We start from the raw sequence: 19,379 nt of genomic DNA, 5'->3' as shown, positions 1-19,379 counted from the left end.
TACACAGTTCAATCAGTGTCAGAATTTCACAGATTACTCAATGTTCATGTGATGGCAAAAGCCAAAGTCACATACATTGCTAGTATTATTAGTTATTGTACAGTCTTGTGTATTATCCCTGCTTTTGCCATTTCAGGAATTGCATGATCTACAGTGTTTAATAATGATTCTTGCCAATTGTAGCAGAAACTTGATGTGAAGTCTAAACATTTTGGGGGCGAAATTGTCCCTTTTTATAGCCTTGTTTGCACCTCAGGTCATGAAGCTGGCAGATATTTGCTCTCGGGGCGGTGCCCAGTGCCCCGGGCCACCATATTTTTTTGTCGGCCGACTCTCGGTTGGCTCGACAATGTCGGCCCCAGCGTGCAGCCCAGCACTCCATCTTGGGTGCCGGGCTGCTGGCCCGGTTGGCACTGCCCTGGTGGCCCAGTGAAGGCCATCAGAGGCTGTGAAGAGTTCGCAGCTGCCCTCCTCTTTAAGTGAAGGGGAGGGGCGTTGAAGTGCGTTAGCGCTACATGGTGCATCCCGTAGCGTTTGACTCCCCGCTCCAGTAGCACCCCGGTTACTGCCCTCAAAGGAAGTGAAGCACGGGAGATTATGCTCTGCTTCCTTTCAGGGATGGTCAGGGCAATTCCTCGCAGGGGCGGAACTTCCGCTTCGGACGCTAAATGTCCCGGTCCCGGAAGGTTACCACTCCCAATCGGGCCGCAGAGCAATTTCAGCCCCATTAGTTCTGTTATTCTTTAAAATTATGATTCGTATTGATTTGTTTCAGAAAGTATTGAAGAATTTGTGGGTCTTGTGTTTAAATTGGAAGCTATTGCCCTAGATTAGCAATCCTGATGCAGAGTTCTGCACGGCAGGACTGCATACGTGGATTTGTTCCTGCATCCAAGGTGTTTCTGATGCAGACAACAATAGATGCAAATAAGTACATTTCTGACACTATTAAATATTTGTTGTCCCAGTTCAGAAGCAATTTTAAACAGTGCCTTTTTGGAGTGATGTAAAGTTAGCCGTTCTGAGTTGTATTGCTGTCTGCTCATGCACATGTACAGAGTTCCACCCACCAATGTCCAGATACCAGGAACTTCTTTAATATTGACAATGAGATGAGGGGATAGTTGACTCTTTGCTAGCATTAAGCAGTTTAAAAATAAAATGTAAAAACTTCCTAGGTGGTCCGTGCAATTATACTGCAGTTGATGCAAAAACTGACAGCATGTGAGACCATTGCTAGACCTCTTTAAGGTGATCCTGCATTGCTTGCCAGAATTTGATCTGCTGTCTTCACTTCCAAATTATACTACACAGTTTGCTCTGATGTAAAGTCAAAACCACTTTGCATCAACTCAGGCTGCAGTAATACTGGCCTGGATTTGATTGAAATAAGATTCAATTAAATGTCTATAGCAATTAAACAACAACTAATTGAGGTGTACAAAATATTGAGGACTTGGACATAGTGGATAGTAAGGGTCTATTTCCATTGGTGGAGGGATCTATTATGAGGGGGCATAGTTTTAAGGTGGTTGGTGGAAGGTTTAGAGGGGATTTGAGGGGGGGGGGGGGCTTCTTTACGCAGAGGCTTGTGGGGATCTGGAACTTGCTGCCTGGAAGAATGGTGGATGCAGAAACCCTCACCACTTTTAAGAGATGGTTGGATGGGCATTTAAAGTGCAGCAGCCTGCAGGGTTATGAACCTAGAGCTGGTAATTGGGATTAGACTGAATGACCTTTTGTTGGACGGAGCAGATATAATGGTTAAGTACTGCAGGATATAGAATACAGCCAGGGTGATCTCCTGGACTAGTTTCGATTGCCTGGATTGGTCGGAGAGGAATTTTCCCAGATTTTTTCTCCCTAAACTGGCCTGGGTTTTTATCTGATTTTTGCCTCGTCCAGGAGATCACATGGCTCCGGTTGGGGTGGAGTGTGGAATGTTTAAGTATAAGGGGTGTAGCAGTTGTGGTGAGGCGGACTGGTTGGGCTGGGTGCTCTTTGCCTTTCCGTCATTGTCCATAGGTTTATATGTAACCTTTAGGGCTGCTGACCGTGTGGCTCTTTGTCGGCCGGCACGGACACGATGGGCCAGAATGGCCTCCTTCTGTGCTGTGGATTTCTATGTTTCTATAAGGAGATATTAGGACAGGTGACCAAAAGCTTGGTCAAAGAGGTAGGTTTTAGGGTGCGCGTTAAAAGAGGAGAGGCGTAGAGGATTGGGGAAGGAATTTCAGAGCTTAGGGCCTAGGTAGCTGAAGCCACAAGAACTGTTGTATATACTCCTGAGTGAGAAGTAACCACAAATATCAGTAAGAAGGTGGATTACTGAGAGATATTACTTTTCAGTTTTTTTTTCTGAATTGAAATATTCAGCTGGTCTTTGAAGAGAAAGTTTACCAATCAAAACAATGAGAACATTTTGGTGACCATTTTGCAACAATGCCTTAATTTGGAACAATATAGTGGTCTCCTTGTTGGATTTGTTTACTAAAAGATGGCTGCCTGAACTTTCTCTGCTGTAGAAGAGTGGAATTATCAGTAAAACCATTTAATTAAAAAGCTTGTAAAGAACTTAGAAAAGTCGTGTGAATTCAGGAGTATCTTTGAAGACTTCCTGCTCTGTATGTTTATCATTTATATTGGGCCGAAAATTCCGGCCTTGCCAGGTCCGCTCATGCGCCGACAATCGGCTTTTCCCTCTCTTGACAGATCCTCTGTATCCCCGGGAGAAGGACCTCCGCGCGAGAGAGATTGAGCTATTTGTCCAACTCATGCCCATTGAATGTCCTTCAAACTTTTACGCCTGGTAAAAGCAGGCGCATAGCTTACTTTTACCAGTGTAAGAGTTTTAAAACATATAAAAATTAAATTTAAACATTCATTTTTATGCTAAAAACCTTGTCCATTAAGGTAAGTTTTCTTTTTCTAAAACATTTATTTATTTATTTATTGTGCTGTGGTTCGGTGTTTTAGGGGTTTATCTCATTGATAGTAATGGGAGCCCGTACAAATAGAGCTCCCATTTTTATCAATGAGAATACTGCATAGTGATTGGTAGTCCAGGCCCACGTGACTCCAGCTTCTACGTATGTACCTCGAAGACATCTTCCCATGCGCTGTGCAGCGAATCTAGGCCTCCGACCGGGATCCTTGATGACGTCCTACACTATATGTTTATAACTTATATCGGGCCTCCAACCTGAAAAAAAATCTACGAATCTATCTGTTTCTCTGGGACCAACAGGTAGATTCGTAGATTTTTTTCGGGTCGGAGGTGTTCGTATGAAGGAAGCCTCCAACCGCAATTTCCCCCCCCCATTTATTTTTTGAAATATGGTTTAAAACACTGCAAGCTGGACTTACTCATTTTGCATTTGGGCATGTGCATTAAGGCAGGACTAACATAGTGAGTACCTTTCATTGAAATCACAAACTAATAGAGTCATTCAAAGTGAATGCATTTGAGAGAAAGTAAGTATGTGTGGGAATGCGTGCTAAATCCAGGATACTGACTGTGCTACTAATGAGTGCCACAAATAAATGAAGTGAAGATGCGATGCACAAAGGTTTGACACATAGCTCATCTGTAAATGCAGGTTTTTATGAGGTAGGTGGGGGGAAGAGTAACAGTTAGCTAAGTGGAGTAGGTCAGTTCAGTTGGGAGTTATGCATTTACCTAAGCTAAACTTGGTTCATTTGAAGAAAAACTGCCTCAGTACTCCCATCTCTACAGGAAGTTCTACATTTTATGGGTAGTGAATCTATCAATAGATAACAATGCTGCATTTGGTGCACATTTAGTTCAGTACACTCCAAAGGTTACACACCAAATGCCACCTCCATACATACATACATACATAAGAATTAGGAGCAGGAGTAGGCCATAAGGCCCCTCGAGCCTGTTCCACCATTCAGTAAGATCATAGCTGATCTTCTACCTCAACTCCACTTTCCTGCGCTATCCCCATATCCCTCGATTCCCTTAGTATCTAAAAATACAGGTGCAAAACAATTTTAAGAAAAGAGGAAAAAAATCCCACTCATTTAATGGTGGTTGCTTCTAACCTGGAGCCTGAAATGTAAAGCATTGTCCAACCTGGACCATTGTGCCACCAGGCAGCAATTAAACTCTGATTGATTGGATGTTGTATTTAATTAATAACAATTAGATTTTGTCAGAACAGAATTCTACCTCAGCAGCAGAATACTGTAGTACATTGTGACAACACGGTATAACACTCCTTTGCTTATAAAACTGCATATCATCCCAAACATTTGACTTTAAAATGAGTAATCAATTCTGTTTGTCTCTCCTGGTCCAATTATGAACTACCCTCTAACCTTACTTTAAATGAAGACAACCCTTGGCTTTGACTGCCCATGTACAACACTACAGGCAATCCATTGATATTAGTGCTTGTCACTGTCTGTCACATTTCAGGTGACGCACCGTCATACCTGCTCATTTCTGTGGCCCCCCATACAAAGAAAACGTGAGGAACCGAGTGGCACTGTTGCCTAGATAGTGGCATTGCACCTCTTGGACATGGGTTCAAATTTAACCCAGACTGATGGCATGAATGAATGAATTCTGCTGAAAAGGGTTTTGGCAGTCTTAATGAGCTGATGAACATGGGGCTGCAAAACATCTGCTAATGGGCAATGTCACTGGGACGTTGGTGCAGTAGTGGGTGTTCTTTTGAGGTTGGGACTGAATAGAGGTAACATTACTCTGCATTTAGCTGTGCAGTACCTGACTGGTAGCGTTTGATGCTGACCCTGGAAATGGAAAGTATTTTGTTCTTTACCACTAACGCCCTTACCTTGATCAGCACAAAAAAGAAAGCCAGTCTGATCTCATCATTGACCTGAGCATCTGCTATGACTAATTAACCGCTTATTAACTTGAGCAAGATACAGCAATTACACCTTGTTGGCACACGGGGACTGAGCAAGTTTTACACACCCACCTTTAAGCAGTAGAATAAATACATTGGGAGCTATAAGGTATAATGCTCCTGTCTTTATAAATCAGTGTGTCCTCCAACCTGCTCATCACATTGCGACAGGAGAAGTGCCAGTATATAGTTAAAACAATATATTGACATGAGCAAGAAATTCCCCCAAAACATTTCCTGGATACTCGGAGGCAGCAGTGAATGAAGGAGACTAAATCAGTATTGCAGTTAAAGTAATGGGCTACAGATAGGGTTGCCAACGCAGGTTGGACGCATTCCTGGAAGTTTTGTCACATGACTTCCAGCCTCCAACCACCTTGCCCAGTCAAACCATCTTATCTCCTCCCATCTCCAATATTTTTACAATTAATCAATGAAAGTGTTTAAAAAAAATGAGAAAAACACTTTTTTTAAATCCCCCCGCACCCAATAATTTATCTCTCAGGTTGCTCACAGCATAGTCCAAAAGATTAATCTTAAATTCCTGAAGGGTTCGCAACTCTAGTTGCAAATGGGGTACAAAGTGTAAAGGATTTATCTGACTTGTTTGTGACAGCTTGTGCAAGAGAAATGTCAGGAATGGCTAAATAGGAGTGGACACACCAGGGAGAAGGAAGAACACAAGTGTCTATCATAATTATCGTTGCAGATTAGTTTTTCTCCACGTTTATGGGTTTTAGGGATGTTATTTTTAAATAACTGCACCCATATGATTCCTTTGTAATGACTACACCTGAAAGTAGCCAAATGGTCATTGTGCATGGACACTTCTGAGTGACCACCCTTAAAGTTAGGCAATGCTTTGCCCATTTGAATGGTTATGCTAACTTACTGCACATTTGACTTGAACAGTATTTTGTGGCCATGGCTCTGTTGTGACCCATTGAGTAAAGATTTCTTCTGGTTGCTGTGTGTTTGTAATATTACGAACACAGCAGGAAGATTTCCCATGACCGATAATTTGTAAATAAATCCTAAATCCATTTTTTGAGAATGGTTTTACGATCTTTCTAGAAATAGCGAACAGAGGAGATTTTCTGTGAAATATATGTTAGAATTATAAGGCTAAAAATTTTGGGGTTTAGCGCTACCCATTACTGCCAGATCCAGGGAAAAAAGAGGCAGCCGCCGCATTATTGCCCGCTGCTGACGGTCCCGCGGTGGCCACCATTTCTGGCAGTTCAGCAGCGTTGCCGTTGCCTGCGCTCACCCAAAGCATTGTAATGAGTCAGAGCGTGACTTCAATCGGCACGCAACTCATCCATTTTGGGTTTCGCCACACCTATTACTACCCTCTCCAAAGCACCCTAGTGCATGCAGCCGCTAAAAGCATTTCAGCATTGACGGCCATGAGGAGCCTGGCGGGACTTGGCAGATTGTATATGAGGATGAAGGCTGACAAATGGAAAACACCTCAGATGGATACTGGAACTTGAAACGCCTCCTTTGCCAAGGTTCTGCTTTTTATTCTTATATTTCTTGCCCATCAGTGGGGGTGGGGTAGGGATGCATTTTCTGGCAGCTTTCCAGGAGGCCTTCAGTGTTTGTGGGTCAGTAAATCAATGGGTGAAATTTTGTGGAACAAGCCTTTAGTTCAGAACTGAACACTTGTACAAAACTGCAAATCCCTCGACAGATGCTTAGCATGATAGATACAGGGAGGATGTTTCACCTGACTGGGGAGTCGAGAACCAGGGGTCACAGTCTCAGAATAAGGGGTAGGCCATTTAAGACTGAGATGAGAAACTTCTTCACTCAAAGGGTCGTGAATCTTTTGAATTCTCTACCCCAGAGGGCTATGGATGCTCAGTCGTTGAGTATATTCAAGACAGAGATCGATAGATTTTGGATATTAATATTAAGGGAATCAAGGGATATGGGGATAGTGCAGGAAAGTGGAGTTGAGGTAGAAGATCAGCCATGATCTTATTGAATGCTGGAGCAGGCTCGAGGGGCCAAATGGCCTTCCCCTGCTCCTATTCTTATGTTCTTAAATAAAAGAACAGAGCATCAGATTGCTTCCAGATTGGCAACTCTCATCATAATGGGGTATAAAATTTAAAAAAGGAGGGAGAGAGAAAACAGGGAATTATAGACCGGTCAGCCTGACATCGGTAGTGGGTAAAATGATGGAATCAATTATTAAGGATGTCATAGCAGTGCATTTGGAAAGAGGTGACATGATAGGTCCAAGTCAGCATGGATTTGTGAAAGGGAAATCATGCTTGACAAATCTTCTGGAATTTTTTGAGGATGTTTCCAGTAGAGTAGACAAGGGAGAACCAGTTGATGTGGTATATTTGGACTTTCAGAAGGTGTTCGACAAGGTCCCACACAAGAGATTGATGTGCAAAGTTAGAGCACATGGGATTGGGCGTAGTGTACTGACATGGATTGAGAACTGGTTGTCAGACAGGAAGCAAAGAGTAGGAGTAAATGAGTACTTTTCAGAATGGCAGGCAGTGACTAGTGGGGTACCGCAAGGTTCTGTGCTGGGGCCCCAGCTGTTTACATTGTACATTAATGATTTAGATGAGGGGATTAAATGTAGTATCTCCAAATTTGCGGATGACACTAAGTTGGGTGGCAGTGTGAGCTGCGAGGAGGATGCTGTGAGGCTGCAGAGCGACTTGGATAGGTTAGGTGAGTGGGCAAATGCATGGCAGATGAAGTATAATGTGGATAAATGTGAGGTTATCCACTTTGGTGGTAAAAACAGAGAGACAGACTATTATCTGAATGGTGACAGATTAGGAAAATGGGAGGTGCAACGAGACCTGGGTGTCATGGTACATCAGTCATTGAAGGTTGGCATGCAGGTGCAACAGGCGGTTAAGAAAGCAAATGGCATGTTGGCCTTCATAGCAAGGGGATTTGAGTACAGGGGCAGGGAGGTGTTGCTACAGTTGCACAGGGCATTGGTGAGGCCACACCTGGAGCATTTTGTACAGTTTTGGTCTCCTAACCTGAGGAAGGACATTCTTGCTATTGAGGGAGTGCAGCGAAGGTTCACCAGACTGATTCCCAGGATGGCGGGACTGACCTATCAAGAAAGACTCGATCAACTGGGCTTGTATTCACTGGAGTTCAGAAGGATGAGAGGGGACCTCATAGAAACATTTAAAATTCTGACGGGGTTAGACAGGTTAGATGCAGGAAGAATGTTCCCAATGTTGGGGAAGTCCAGAACCAGAGGTCACAGTCTAAGGATAAGGGGTAAGCCATTTAGGACCGAGATGCGGAGGAACTTCTTCACCCAGAGAGTGGTGAACCTGTGGAATTCTCTACCACAGAAAGTTGTTGAGGCCAATTCACTTAATATATTCAAAAAGGAGTTAGATGAGGTCCTTACTACTAGGGGGATCAAGGGGTATGGCGAGAAAGCAGGAATGGGGTACTGAAGTTGAATGTTCAGCCATGAACTCATTGAATGGCGGTGCAGGCTAGAAGGGCCGAATGGCCTACTCCTGCACCTATTTTCTATGTTTCTATGTTTCTATGTTTCTATGTAAAGGAATTCTCTGACTTATCAGAACTCCATTGCAACTTTTGAAGATGATCTCTGATAAGATCTCTTTTATCTTTATGATAGCGTCGCCGGAATGTCACCCGCCAGCAAATCTGGACTCAACTGCTCAAGATTTTAAGGAATTATAATTAATTTATTCAAAATTCCACAACCAATTATTTATCAAACAATTATTTTGTGTTGAGTATGCAAGAGCCACTAAAAGCTGGCACGATTACTCCACATTTAAACATTTTCAAGAATAACCATTGGGGAAAGATTGGTGTTACAGAGAACACAGATGCATTTATTTCATGAACTATTAAAAAAATTAACAAACACGGGTATCAGATAATGGGCCTAAAATTCCGGCTTCCTTTGGATGAACACCGCTGAGCTGAGAATTTTTAACGAAAATAACTGGTGCTCCCGGAGGCACCTTAGATTGCGGTCGGAGGCCTTCTCTTCCCGCGCATCGGAGCATGTCCACGTCTTCCAGGTATGCACGGAGAATCTGGAGTCATGTGAGCCTGGGCAACCAATCACGGTAAAGTATTCTCATTGATAGCAATGGGAACTCCGTATCGCCGAGTTCTCATTGCTATCAATGAGAAAAAAAACACACAAACACAACACAACAAACAAAAAAAAACCTCACAATTCCAAAACCAATTGACATTAAAGTTAATCAAATGTTTTATAAAAAAATATATTTTCTGGATTTTTTTTTAAAGTGTTTTAATAGGGTTTAAAATAAACTTACTTTAGTGGACTGGGTTTGTAATGTGTTTTTTAATTTTATTTTTATATGTTTTAAAACTCTTAGGCTGGTAAATGTAGGCTATGTGCCTGCTTTTACCAGGCGCAAGAGTTTGAAGGACATTCGCTGGGCTAGAGATGGGCAAATAGCCCAATCTTGCCCGCATGGATGTCCTTCTCCCGGGGATGCAGAGGATCTGTCAAGAGATATCTTGACAGATCGGAAAAGCTGGTTTTTGGCGCATGCACATCGCACCCCGAAAACCGGCTTTTTTGAGACCTTGCCGGGTCGGTACGTTACGGACCTAGCAAGGCTGGGATTTCAGGGCCAATATTTTTGTAGCGAGTACGGTAACTGTTCCCTACATGGCCTACAGGTTCGCTCCTTTCTTTCCCTGTATCCCTTCACTGCAAGTGGAGACAGACATGCCCTTTGGCCTCCTGCTGAACTTCGCACTGGAAAGAATGTGTTACTCCACAAAATCAACGCTGCGCTAATGTTAATTAGCAGGCAGCACCAAAATACCTTGGCCATCGCTGTTACCAGCAGGTTTCCAGCGTACTCAAATTTTTAGCCGACAGATTCTAAATAATCATATAATTTCTAAACAATCAAGAGTGATGCTTTTAACTCTAAAGGAACTATTCTACAAAGTTAGTGGAGCAGAGAATTAAACAGCCCACTGCAGAACATGTATGCATCTGGTAACCGTGCCGACTGTAAGTATGCAAATTTTAACCATGTGCAATACATCCTGGAAAAATACGTTCTACCCAAGTCTTATTTATCAGCAGTCAAGGAAATGTTCATCATAATTAATTCATTCATATTGCAGTCTAACAAATGTGTGGGGCAGAGGTAGTATGAAAATGATATGTAAAAACTCACATGAGCATTTGGAAAATCCTGCTCAGTGTTTGATTTATAAACTTGCTGCTCTATAACAGAGTAAACTGCAGTTGAATACATTTTATTTCATGTCATTAACGAAAGATACTGAGAGAACCTGCCCAAATTGCAAGAGAGTCTATTTAATGAATATTGTTCTTGGTAATGATTTATAAAAACATTATATAAGTGCAGTAGCAGGTCCATACCTCTTGCTTCAAAGTACATGTTGATTTTCACTCACACGTTAGAACTGGTCAACTAATATCTGGTGATTTCATGTTATGAGGTCAACTATGCTCTAAGGACCTCCTCCTGCACATCTTAGCATTGTCTCACTGACAACCTAATAACTTGACCTACTTCCACGAAATATGTTTTCCAGGCAGCGTATGGTTTTGTAGATCACTTTTTTAAAAAAGATGGACAAATATGAATCAGCTTTGCTGTAATATTAATCAACTTCCACAGAACCAGGTTGAATAGTTAGATGTGATTTAACCAGTACGCAGTTTTAAGACCTTGTATAAGGGAATTTGATGGTTGGGTACAATTTGCTCTCACGCTTAATAAACAAACGGAACATTTTAATCAGGGTCAAACACTAAAAGAATTATTTGCGTCATAAATGACTGTAAAAGCACAAAGAACCATCCTGTTTGAGTTTCGGTTAATTTCAGAATATTGGAAACTTTACCACTCGGAAGATGCAACAGTAAATTGTAAAATGGTGCGACTATTTACAACCTTTCAGAGGTCGACTGCAATGCTTGGAATTTCCTTGGGGAGGTTCTCCCGATCAGTCGGCGTAACGTTGGCGGAAACCCGGGATACACATAAAAGGGTTTCTGCCAATCTTCCGTCGAAGTTATGCCGACCGATCGGGAGAACTCCCGAGGAAATTCCCAGCGTAAACATTTTGGGAGACAATGGGGTATAAATCGCCATCGCCCAGTTTGAAATGCAAAGGCGACACAAGCCCAAACCGGCAGGTCTGAAGTCGGCCCGAAATTGGGCCTTGGGCCTTGTTAATATTATCAGGTGAGGTGCTGGTGCCTGCTGTGCCTTCCCAGTCAGCTTACCAATCAAAGACATGATCGGGACGCTTGTCTCACCGGCAATGGATCAAAGCTATATCCTGGGTGAGGGGTTAGCATGGCAAGGGGTGCCCGGCCGATCAGGCTACTGTGGAGTCGGGGCATTGGGGGTAGGGGTGGGTGGTGGGGACAGCACTCCAACTGGCTCCATCGCAAAGATTTTTAGTGGTTGTCGTGCAACCGTTTAAGAATCTCAAGCGGAGAAGGCGTGGCTCCTGTTCCGCTCCACAATATTAAATATAGCAGAGGGGGCCTAAACTTGGTGTTTGGTTCTCTTGTTAACATAGGTAAGAAGCTTAACGCCTGTCTTAGGCAGCCGGCTCTACCCAATATTGAGTTGCACCTTTTTCGGCATCCTTTCAGCACGGGACGTTGATCCCCGAAATTGGCCATAGAACAGGGGCAACGAGGTCCAATTCCTACCCCAGTGAATCCCTTAGCAGGCAGGGTATGAGGATATGTTTTCGCGAGCACCTTCAGAAATCGGATCTGTGGGAGTAGTTAGCTGCGCCCTTTCTGAGCTTTCAGAAAGTAGGATATGTTTATGAGTCTCATCACTTTTATAGGGACTCATACCATTGCACAAATCCTTCCACCAGTGTAAGATTGCTAACCTTTCCATTTTAAAATATCAGATATTATGGAGAGATATGGGGTCATGACTTCTGTATATGCAGTAAAGCATAAGAATTTTTTCTTCTTAATTTGTTGGGTCTGCAGTATAATGTTAAATGGCGAATTGTCCTTGTAATTTTCCAGGTCAGATTCTTCCAGGGACAAAGCAATGAAAACTCTCGCCACGCACACCCGGTTTGTGGGTGGGATGTTCCTGGAAGAGCTCGGAGTTTCACACTGGTGCTCGTCGGAGGCCTGGCTCATCGTGCTGCTCATAGTTTTGATCTGGTTTGTGCGGCTTTACCTGCATTACTGCAGCCAATGGCTCTACCTCCAGACGATTGGTGTCCCTGTCAACAAGTAGGCTCACTGGTCTTGATATTTATGTATGAGATGCCGAGAAGCAGCTCAAAGCAAACTTTTGCATCTTCAGTAACTAGTTTATTGCTCTTTATCGGAGGAATCAAAATGACATGACAAATGAGTTTGTGTAAAAAAATGACACAGGAAATCAATTTTATGTATTTATTATACCACGTTGACCTCTGGAAGAGTTTATACTGAAAACTCTTATTTATTTTTGAAACATGGTTAATAATCCACTGTATCACGATTGTAGGATAAAGTTTGGAAAGTAACTGCGAAGCTTTAATAGAATTTTGAAGGCGACGGTTACTGGGTGTCACATGATGGTGCCATCTAATTAATGTCATATCATCAATCTCAAATAGTGTGTATCATACAGCTTTTGTTTAAAATTGCTCCAAAACAAGATTTTCATCCATCAACCATGCACCTTACCTCCCCTTTCTGTCTTCCCAGAATTTAGCATTCAAGCCTTAGAATAGTCATTGTAAAAGGGAACTGTCTTCATGAAAAAGTGCCTTCATTTTCTTTTCAAACATGTGACGCAATGGCATAAATCCCTTTGAAATGCATCATCCTGTCACTGGCATGTGACATTGGAACACAAATGATGACCAACTCATTCTATCTCTTCTCCCTCCCTAAATAAAGAGTAAAGGTTTCTGAAACACTCTTTCATGAAGATATTTCCCCTTTAATTAAAAAGATAAATAACAACAACCTAGAAATTACACTGAGGTCTGCTGTTGTTCGAATGTTTAACATGTTCATTGGACGATCTTATCCACACTATTTTAGCAGAGCCGGTAACCTGTTTGAATTAAATGGGTTAATGCCTCCATTAAGATACTGTTTCTCCTGACTGGAGAGTCTAGAACTACGGGACATAGTCTCCAGATAAGGGGTCGGCCATTTAGGACTGAGATGAGGAGAAATTTGTTCACTCAGAGGGGTGTGAATCTTTGGAATTCTCTACCCCAGAGGGCTGTGGATGCTCAGTTGATGAGTATATTCAAGACTGAGATCGAGAGATTTTTGGACACTAAGGGAATCAAGGGATATGGGGATAGGGTGGGAAAGGGGAGTTGATTTTACTGATTGGTGAAGCAGGCTCGAGGGGCCGTATGGCCTAATCCTGCTCCTATTTCTTATGTTCTTATAGTGGATTAAGGAACTTAAGATAGATGCATTAAGCATTTATTTATATGATAGTATCCCACAGCATAATTTTAAGCCCTGATGGTTTACATATTCAATTTGGCTTTATATAAATGTAATAATTGAAAGTAAAAATTTACATTCCTAGACATTTTCAAATCCTTTCTAGTAACTTCCCATTCAATGATTGGCATAAAAAATGACAAGTAAATAAAAGGAATTGATGCCTAATATGGCAGCATTAATTGCATCTCAACATTACTGCTTCAAAATAGATGAACATTGTTTCTGGTGAGATCATGTAAAATAAATTCATTATTGTTATTTTTCTAATGATTTTACTGTACTAATTTAGAATATATATATTGATAAGTTTGTAATAACCATTGTGTAAGGAATGTAATAACCATCCAAAAATCTCCAATGCAGTAATGTTTTGATGATTTTTATTATTTTTACTCAATTTTTCCCTTGTGCATCCTTTCCTTTGGGTCCCCAAACCTATTCTCTGGCTGAGAGAAACCATCTGTTACCACACCACTGTTAATGATGCTCTGTAACTGTCCTCTAGGCAATGTCGGTGGGCTGAGGTGACTCCATCCACACATTATCTTCCATCACATGGAAAAGTGCCCTGTTTGTTGTTTTGTTGATGACCCAATTAACTCATGCCCATGGGGGTATCATGGGTACAAACTTATGTTGGCACATCAACCCACTACACCATTTTACCATTAGAGCATGACTATAATCATTGATGATTAACCATTGAAATATTTAAGGTGACCATAAAGACATAATGGATGATTGAAATATGGATGTACCCTTAATTAATGAACTATATTAGCCTGGATTTTGCATTGAGAATAACAGTGAGGCTATCAGCGTTCACCGTTATTACAGAGGAAATCAGACAGCATCCACACATGTGCATTTAAACGTGGCAATACGAAAGTTGCTGTAAAAGAAACCCCGCTGCTCCACAGGATGTGTGTAACAGTCTTTGCCGATAGACTCGGCACTGAAATCAATATAATGGCGTGAAGTTTGGGTCCTTGCCCATGTTCCCCACTAAAGATGCCAGAAAAAGTTAGGGCCAGTGCATTCAGAAGTAAGTGTATTTTTAATGGTATGATAAGTGATAATTACTGCCAAGCAACCTCTCTGGCCCTAAAAATATAATTTTCCAAGTCTGGAGTCTCAATCCTTCAGAAGTTAATTAGCGTTGGAGATTTTTTTTTAAATAACTTTTTTTTTTAACTTTTTCTGTCTGAGTCTTTTATCTCTCCCTTTATCTCTTAACACCACCTGTCTTCCCAATCTTTATTTTGCTTTCTGTACAAGATTTAAATCTAATTTATACTTGCTGCTTTATACTTCCTGGTTTAGATTCTGCATGGTTCAGCGAAGATTCTTCAATCTGATTGGTTGAAGAGCCTCGCTGTTGCTTGACCTGCTCACAGAGTCCATATAGTGGGTGCTGTGCTGGATCAGATACTGGATTAGATCACCCTTCGCTCAAAAGCCGTTCCTTTGCCACTGACCGCAAAAGTCAAGCATTAAGAGTACAGTCATGATATTGTAAGTACAGATGTAATCATGTTAATTTTTGTCTTTTCTTTTTGCTTTTAAGGTTTCATTTTTATCCACACACAGTCGAACTCAGCTACCAGAATTCACTGCTGCACACTCGTGAGGAGCTAACCATCGTAGCCCTGGGACCTCTGACCTTGAATGTAGCTATGCTTATTATGGCTATGATCAGATGGGGCTGTCATGTATTATATGGCTCATTCCCTTCCTTCTTGTCAAAGTTTATCATGGCAATGGGACTTTGGACAGTGCTTGACCCTCTGGCAATATTTATAGTGGATGGCATCCTGGGGGTAAGTCAGTTAAAATAACTTGTACATGCAGACTTTAAATAGATTGCACTGTATCCTGGAAAAGGTTTTAAAGTAAATGGTGCTGTGCTGAAACAAACAGTTGCAGATGATTAGTATTTTTGTCAGTAGATGGGAGATAAGATCACTAACTATAAATATACCCTGTGCTAGAAACACGGAATTATTTGTATGTTTCGTTGAAACTCTCTGGCAACATACAAAGCTGATGGACAGCAAAAGACCAGCTGGTCCACTGAGCCCGCCCCATACAGTTGTGTGATGCTTTAAGCATCATGAAGCATAACCCCCTTGGTTCTCCCCAATGCCTCTAACTGACATGGGGTCAGCCGTGGCTCAGTTGGTAATTTCTGCCTCTCATCATCATAGGCAGTCCCTCGGAATCGAGGAAGACTTGCTTCCACTCTTCGCATGAGTTCTTAGATGGCTGTACAGTCCAATACAAGAACCACAGTCTCTGTCACAGGTGGGACAGATAGTCGTTGAGGGAAAGGGTGGGCAGGGAGCCTGGTTTGCCGCACGCTTCTTCCGCTGCCTGCGCTTGATCTTTGCATGCTCTCAGTGACGATACTCGAGGAGCTCAGCGCCCTCCCGAATGCACTACCTCCAATTAGGGCTGTCTATGGCCAGGGACTCCTAGGTGTCAGTGGGGATGTCGCACTTTATCAGGGAGGCTTTGAGGGTGTCCTTGTAACATTTCCTCTGCCCGCCTTTGGCTCGTTTATCGTGGACGAGTTCCAAGTAGAGCGCTTGCTTTGGGAGTCTCGTGTTTGGCATGCGAACGATGTGGCCTGCCCAATGGAACTGATCAAGTGTGGTCAGTGCTTCAAAGCTGGGGATGTTGGCCTGGACGAGGACGCTAATGTTTGTGCATCTGTCCTCCCAGGGGATTTGCAGAATCTTGCAGAGACATCACTGGTGGTATTTCTCCAGCGACTTGAGGTGTCTACTGTACATGGTCCATGTCTCTGAGCCATACAGGAGAGCGGGTATTACTATGGCCCTGTAGACATGAGCTTGGTGACAGTTTTGAGGGACTGGTCTTCAAACACTCTTTTCCTGAGGTGGCCAAAGGCTGCACTGGCGCACTGGAGGCAGTGTTGGATCTCGTCGTCAATGCCTACTCTTGTTGATAGGAGGCTCCCGAGATAGGGGAAGTGGTCCACATTATCCAGGGCCACGCTGTGGATCTTGATGTCTGGGGGGGCAGGTAAGTGGGTTCCAGTCCCACGCCAGAGACATGAGCACAAATATCTAGGCTGATACTCCAGTCCAGTGCTGAGGGAGTGCTGCACTGTCTGAGGTGCTGTCTTTTGGATTCCCTACAGAGGGCGCTGCGCTGGATCAGACACCGGATTAGATCAAGCCTCTGGTCAAACTTCCCACGAATTCCACAAATTCTATCTAATGGAGTAACCTTTTGTGAGATATCTTATCAAAGCTTTCTGAAAATCTAAGTAGACAATGTCACCTTTGTCTACCTAGTAACTTCATAAAATTCATTCAAATTAGTAGGTTATGACCTTTTTTCATGAAGCTCTGTTGAATGCCTCTGATAACACCTTTCTCTATACAGGCAATCATAGAGAGCATCCTTTGTGACCCCTTCTATCATCTTGTCTATGATTGTAATCAACCTAATTCGCCTACAGTTCACCTAGTTCTTGACTTGTCACCCATTATGAAAATCAGAACGACACAAGCATTCAGAGAATCATAGAATTTTATAGCACGGAAGGAGGCCATTTCGGCCCATCATATCTGTGCCGGCCAAGAAAGAGCTATCTAGCCTCATCTCACTTTCCAGCTCTTGGTCTGTAGCCCTGTAGGTTATGGCACATTCTTCCAGTCCAAGGAAACAAACCCCGATTCTAGCGAGCTTTTAAAGATAGGGGCAAGGACATGTCCCATTTCTTTAAGCATCTTCAGTTGAACATCTAGACCAATAGGAGGTACCCGCCTCTCCCCTTCCTCCGCCCAGCCTCTCAGGCTCAAATGAGGACCAATGATGTGCTATTGGCTGGATCTAATGGTAGGTCCATCCCATAGTTCACTAAACTTTGCTTGCAGACCCATCACTTGATAGCACACACTGGACACATAATATCTCCCTCAGTTACTAAGGCTCAAAATCAGATCTGCTGCCAGGTGCTATTAGACAACATAGGATTACATAGGATATACGGCACAGAAACAGGACATTCAGCCTAACCAATCCATGCCAGTGTTTATGCTCCACTTGAGCCTCCTCCCGTCTTTCCTCATCTAATATCAGCAATACCCTCTATTCTCATCTCCCTCATATGCTTGTCTAGTCTCCCCTTAAATGCATCTATACTATTTGCTGCAACCACTCCCTGTGATAGCGAGTTCTACATTCTCAACACTCTCTGTGTAAATAAGTTCCTTCAGAATATCCTATTGGATTTCTTGGTGGCTATATTATATTGATGGCCTCTAGTTATGCTCTTCCCCACAAGGGAAAACATTCTCGCCGTACTACTCTATCAATATCTTTCATAATTTTAAAGACCTCTATTAGGTCACCCCTCAGCCTTCTCTTTTCAAGAGAAAATAGACCCAATTTTACATCCTTTCCGATAGGTATAACATGGCATTTCTGGTTTCAACCTTGTAAATATATTTTGCACCCTCTCCAGTGCCTCGATATCCTTTTTATAATTTGGTAACCAGAATTTTACGCAGTACTCACCAGGACTAGATCATGGTGGCGTTTATTTACCGTGGCAAAATTCCAGTTATGTTCCTTATCTTTAATCTGAAGAGGCGAATTTTGAAATAGTGCATGTTCACTCCTTGTGCTTAGTGTACATCCGACATTCCCTGTCTCACATTCTTCATTCCATATGGGATTTATTGCGATGCTTAATGTCAGTCACTGCGTGTGTCTTGCTTGCGTCTCCTTACTACTTGCTGGTGGGCGAACTGACTCTGGTAGTGTGATTTCAAGGAACGCTTTAATATAATTGATCGTCAGTTACTGTGTTTATTCCTCCACAGTGGACCGTTAGCTGTTTTAGATTTTTAATTCAGATAAGAGTACTGGCCTATTGCAGAGATTGTAGTGATTCAAAACGAAAACGCTTTAGGGCATTTTAGACTAAAAGGAGTTATAGCACAAGGAAAACCAATACATGACATAGAATAGCTGGCAATATAATCATGTAATGCAGTATAAGACGAGAGAATAAAAATTAAAATTGCATGTTGCCCAATTCGACATACATTTTAATAAAAAGTGATTATGGGTGAATTCTGAAAGAAAATGATAAATGCTGACTTCTGCAGTTTGCTGGTGGAATCACTGAAAAATTGAAAGGAATACTTTTGGTATCTGACTGCATTTCCTTTCGCGAAAAATACCCAAATGCAATACTGATAATATATTAGGCGGCTGACTCGATAAAACCTCATCATTAAAAACAACAACAACTTGTATTTATATAGTGCCTTTAACGTAGTGAAACATTCCAAGGTGCCTTCACAGGAGTATTTTGAAATAAAAAATTTGACACCGAGCCACATAAGGAGAAATTAGGGCAGGTGACCAAAAGCTTGGTCAAAGAGGTAGGTTTTAATGAGCGTCTTGAAGGAGGAAAGGGAAGTGGAGAGGCGGAGAGGCTTAGGGAGGGAATTCCAGAGCTTAGGGCCTAGGCAACAGAAGTCACAGCCACCAGTGGTTGAACGGTTATAATCAGGGATGCTCAAGTGGGCAGAATTAGAGGAGCGCAGACATCTTGGGGGGTTGTGGGGCTGGAGGATATTACAGAGATAGGGAGGGGCGAGGCCATGGAGGGATTTGAAAACAAGAATAAGAATTTTGAAATCGAGCGTTGCTTAACCAGGAGCCAATGTAGGTCAGCGAGCACAGGGGTGATGGGTGAATAGGGCTTGGTGCAAGGTAGGACACGGGCTGCCGAGTTTTGGATTACCTCTAGTTTATGTAGGGTAGAATGTGGGAGGCTAGCCAGAAGTGCGCTGGAGTAGTCAAGTCTAGAGGTAACAAAGACATGGATGAAGGTTTCAGCAGCCGATGAACTGAGGCAAGGGCAGAGATGGGCGGTCTTAGTTATGCTGCAGATATATGGTCAAAAGCTCCTT

General features: G+C 42.6%; 1 protein-coding gene across 1 annotated transcript in view; it reads left to right on the top strand.

The window, feature by feature from the left end:
• Positions 1 to 19,379, top strand: part of ofcc1 (orofacial cleft 1 candidate 1) — a 322,692-nt gene that overhangs the window by 163,668 nt on the left and 139,645 nt on the right. Inside the window, exons 11-12 of the mRNA XM_070880295.1 lie at positions 11,974 to 12,189; positions 14,987 to 15,239. Of these exons, the coding sequence (XP_070736396.1) occupies positions 11,974 to 12,189; positions 14,987 to 15,239 (469 nt within the window). The remainder of the gene's footprint in view (positions 1 to 11,973; positions 12,190 to 14,986; positions 15,240 to 19,379) is intronic.

This window comes from Pristiophorus japonicus, chromosome 1, assembly GCF_044704955.1.
Source record: "Pristiophorus japonicus isolate sPriJap1 chromosome 1, sPriJap1.hap1, whole genome shotgun sequence".
NCBI classification, from domain to species: Eukaryota; Metazoa; Chordata; class Chondrichthyes; family Pristiophoridae; genus Pristiophorus; species Pristiophorus japonicus.
Note: the sequence above shows the minus strand (reverse complement) of the source record. Positions and strands in the feature narration are given on the sequence as shown.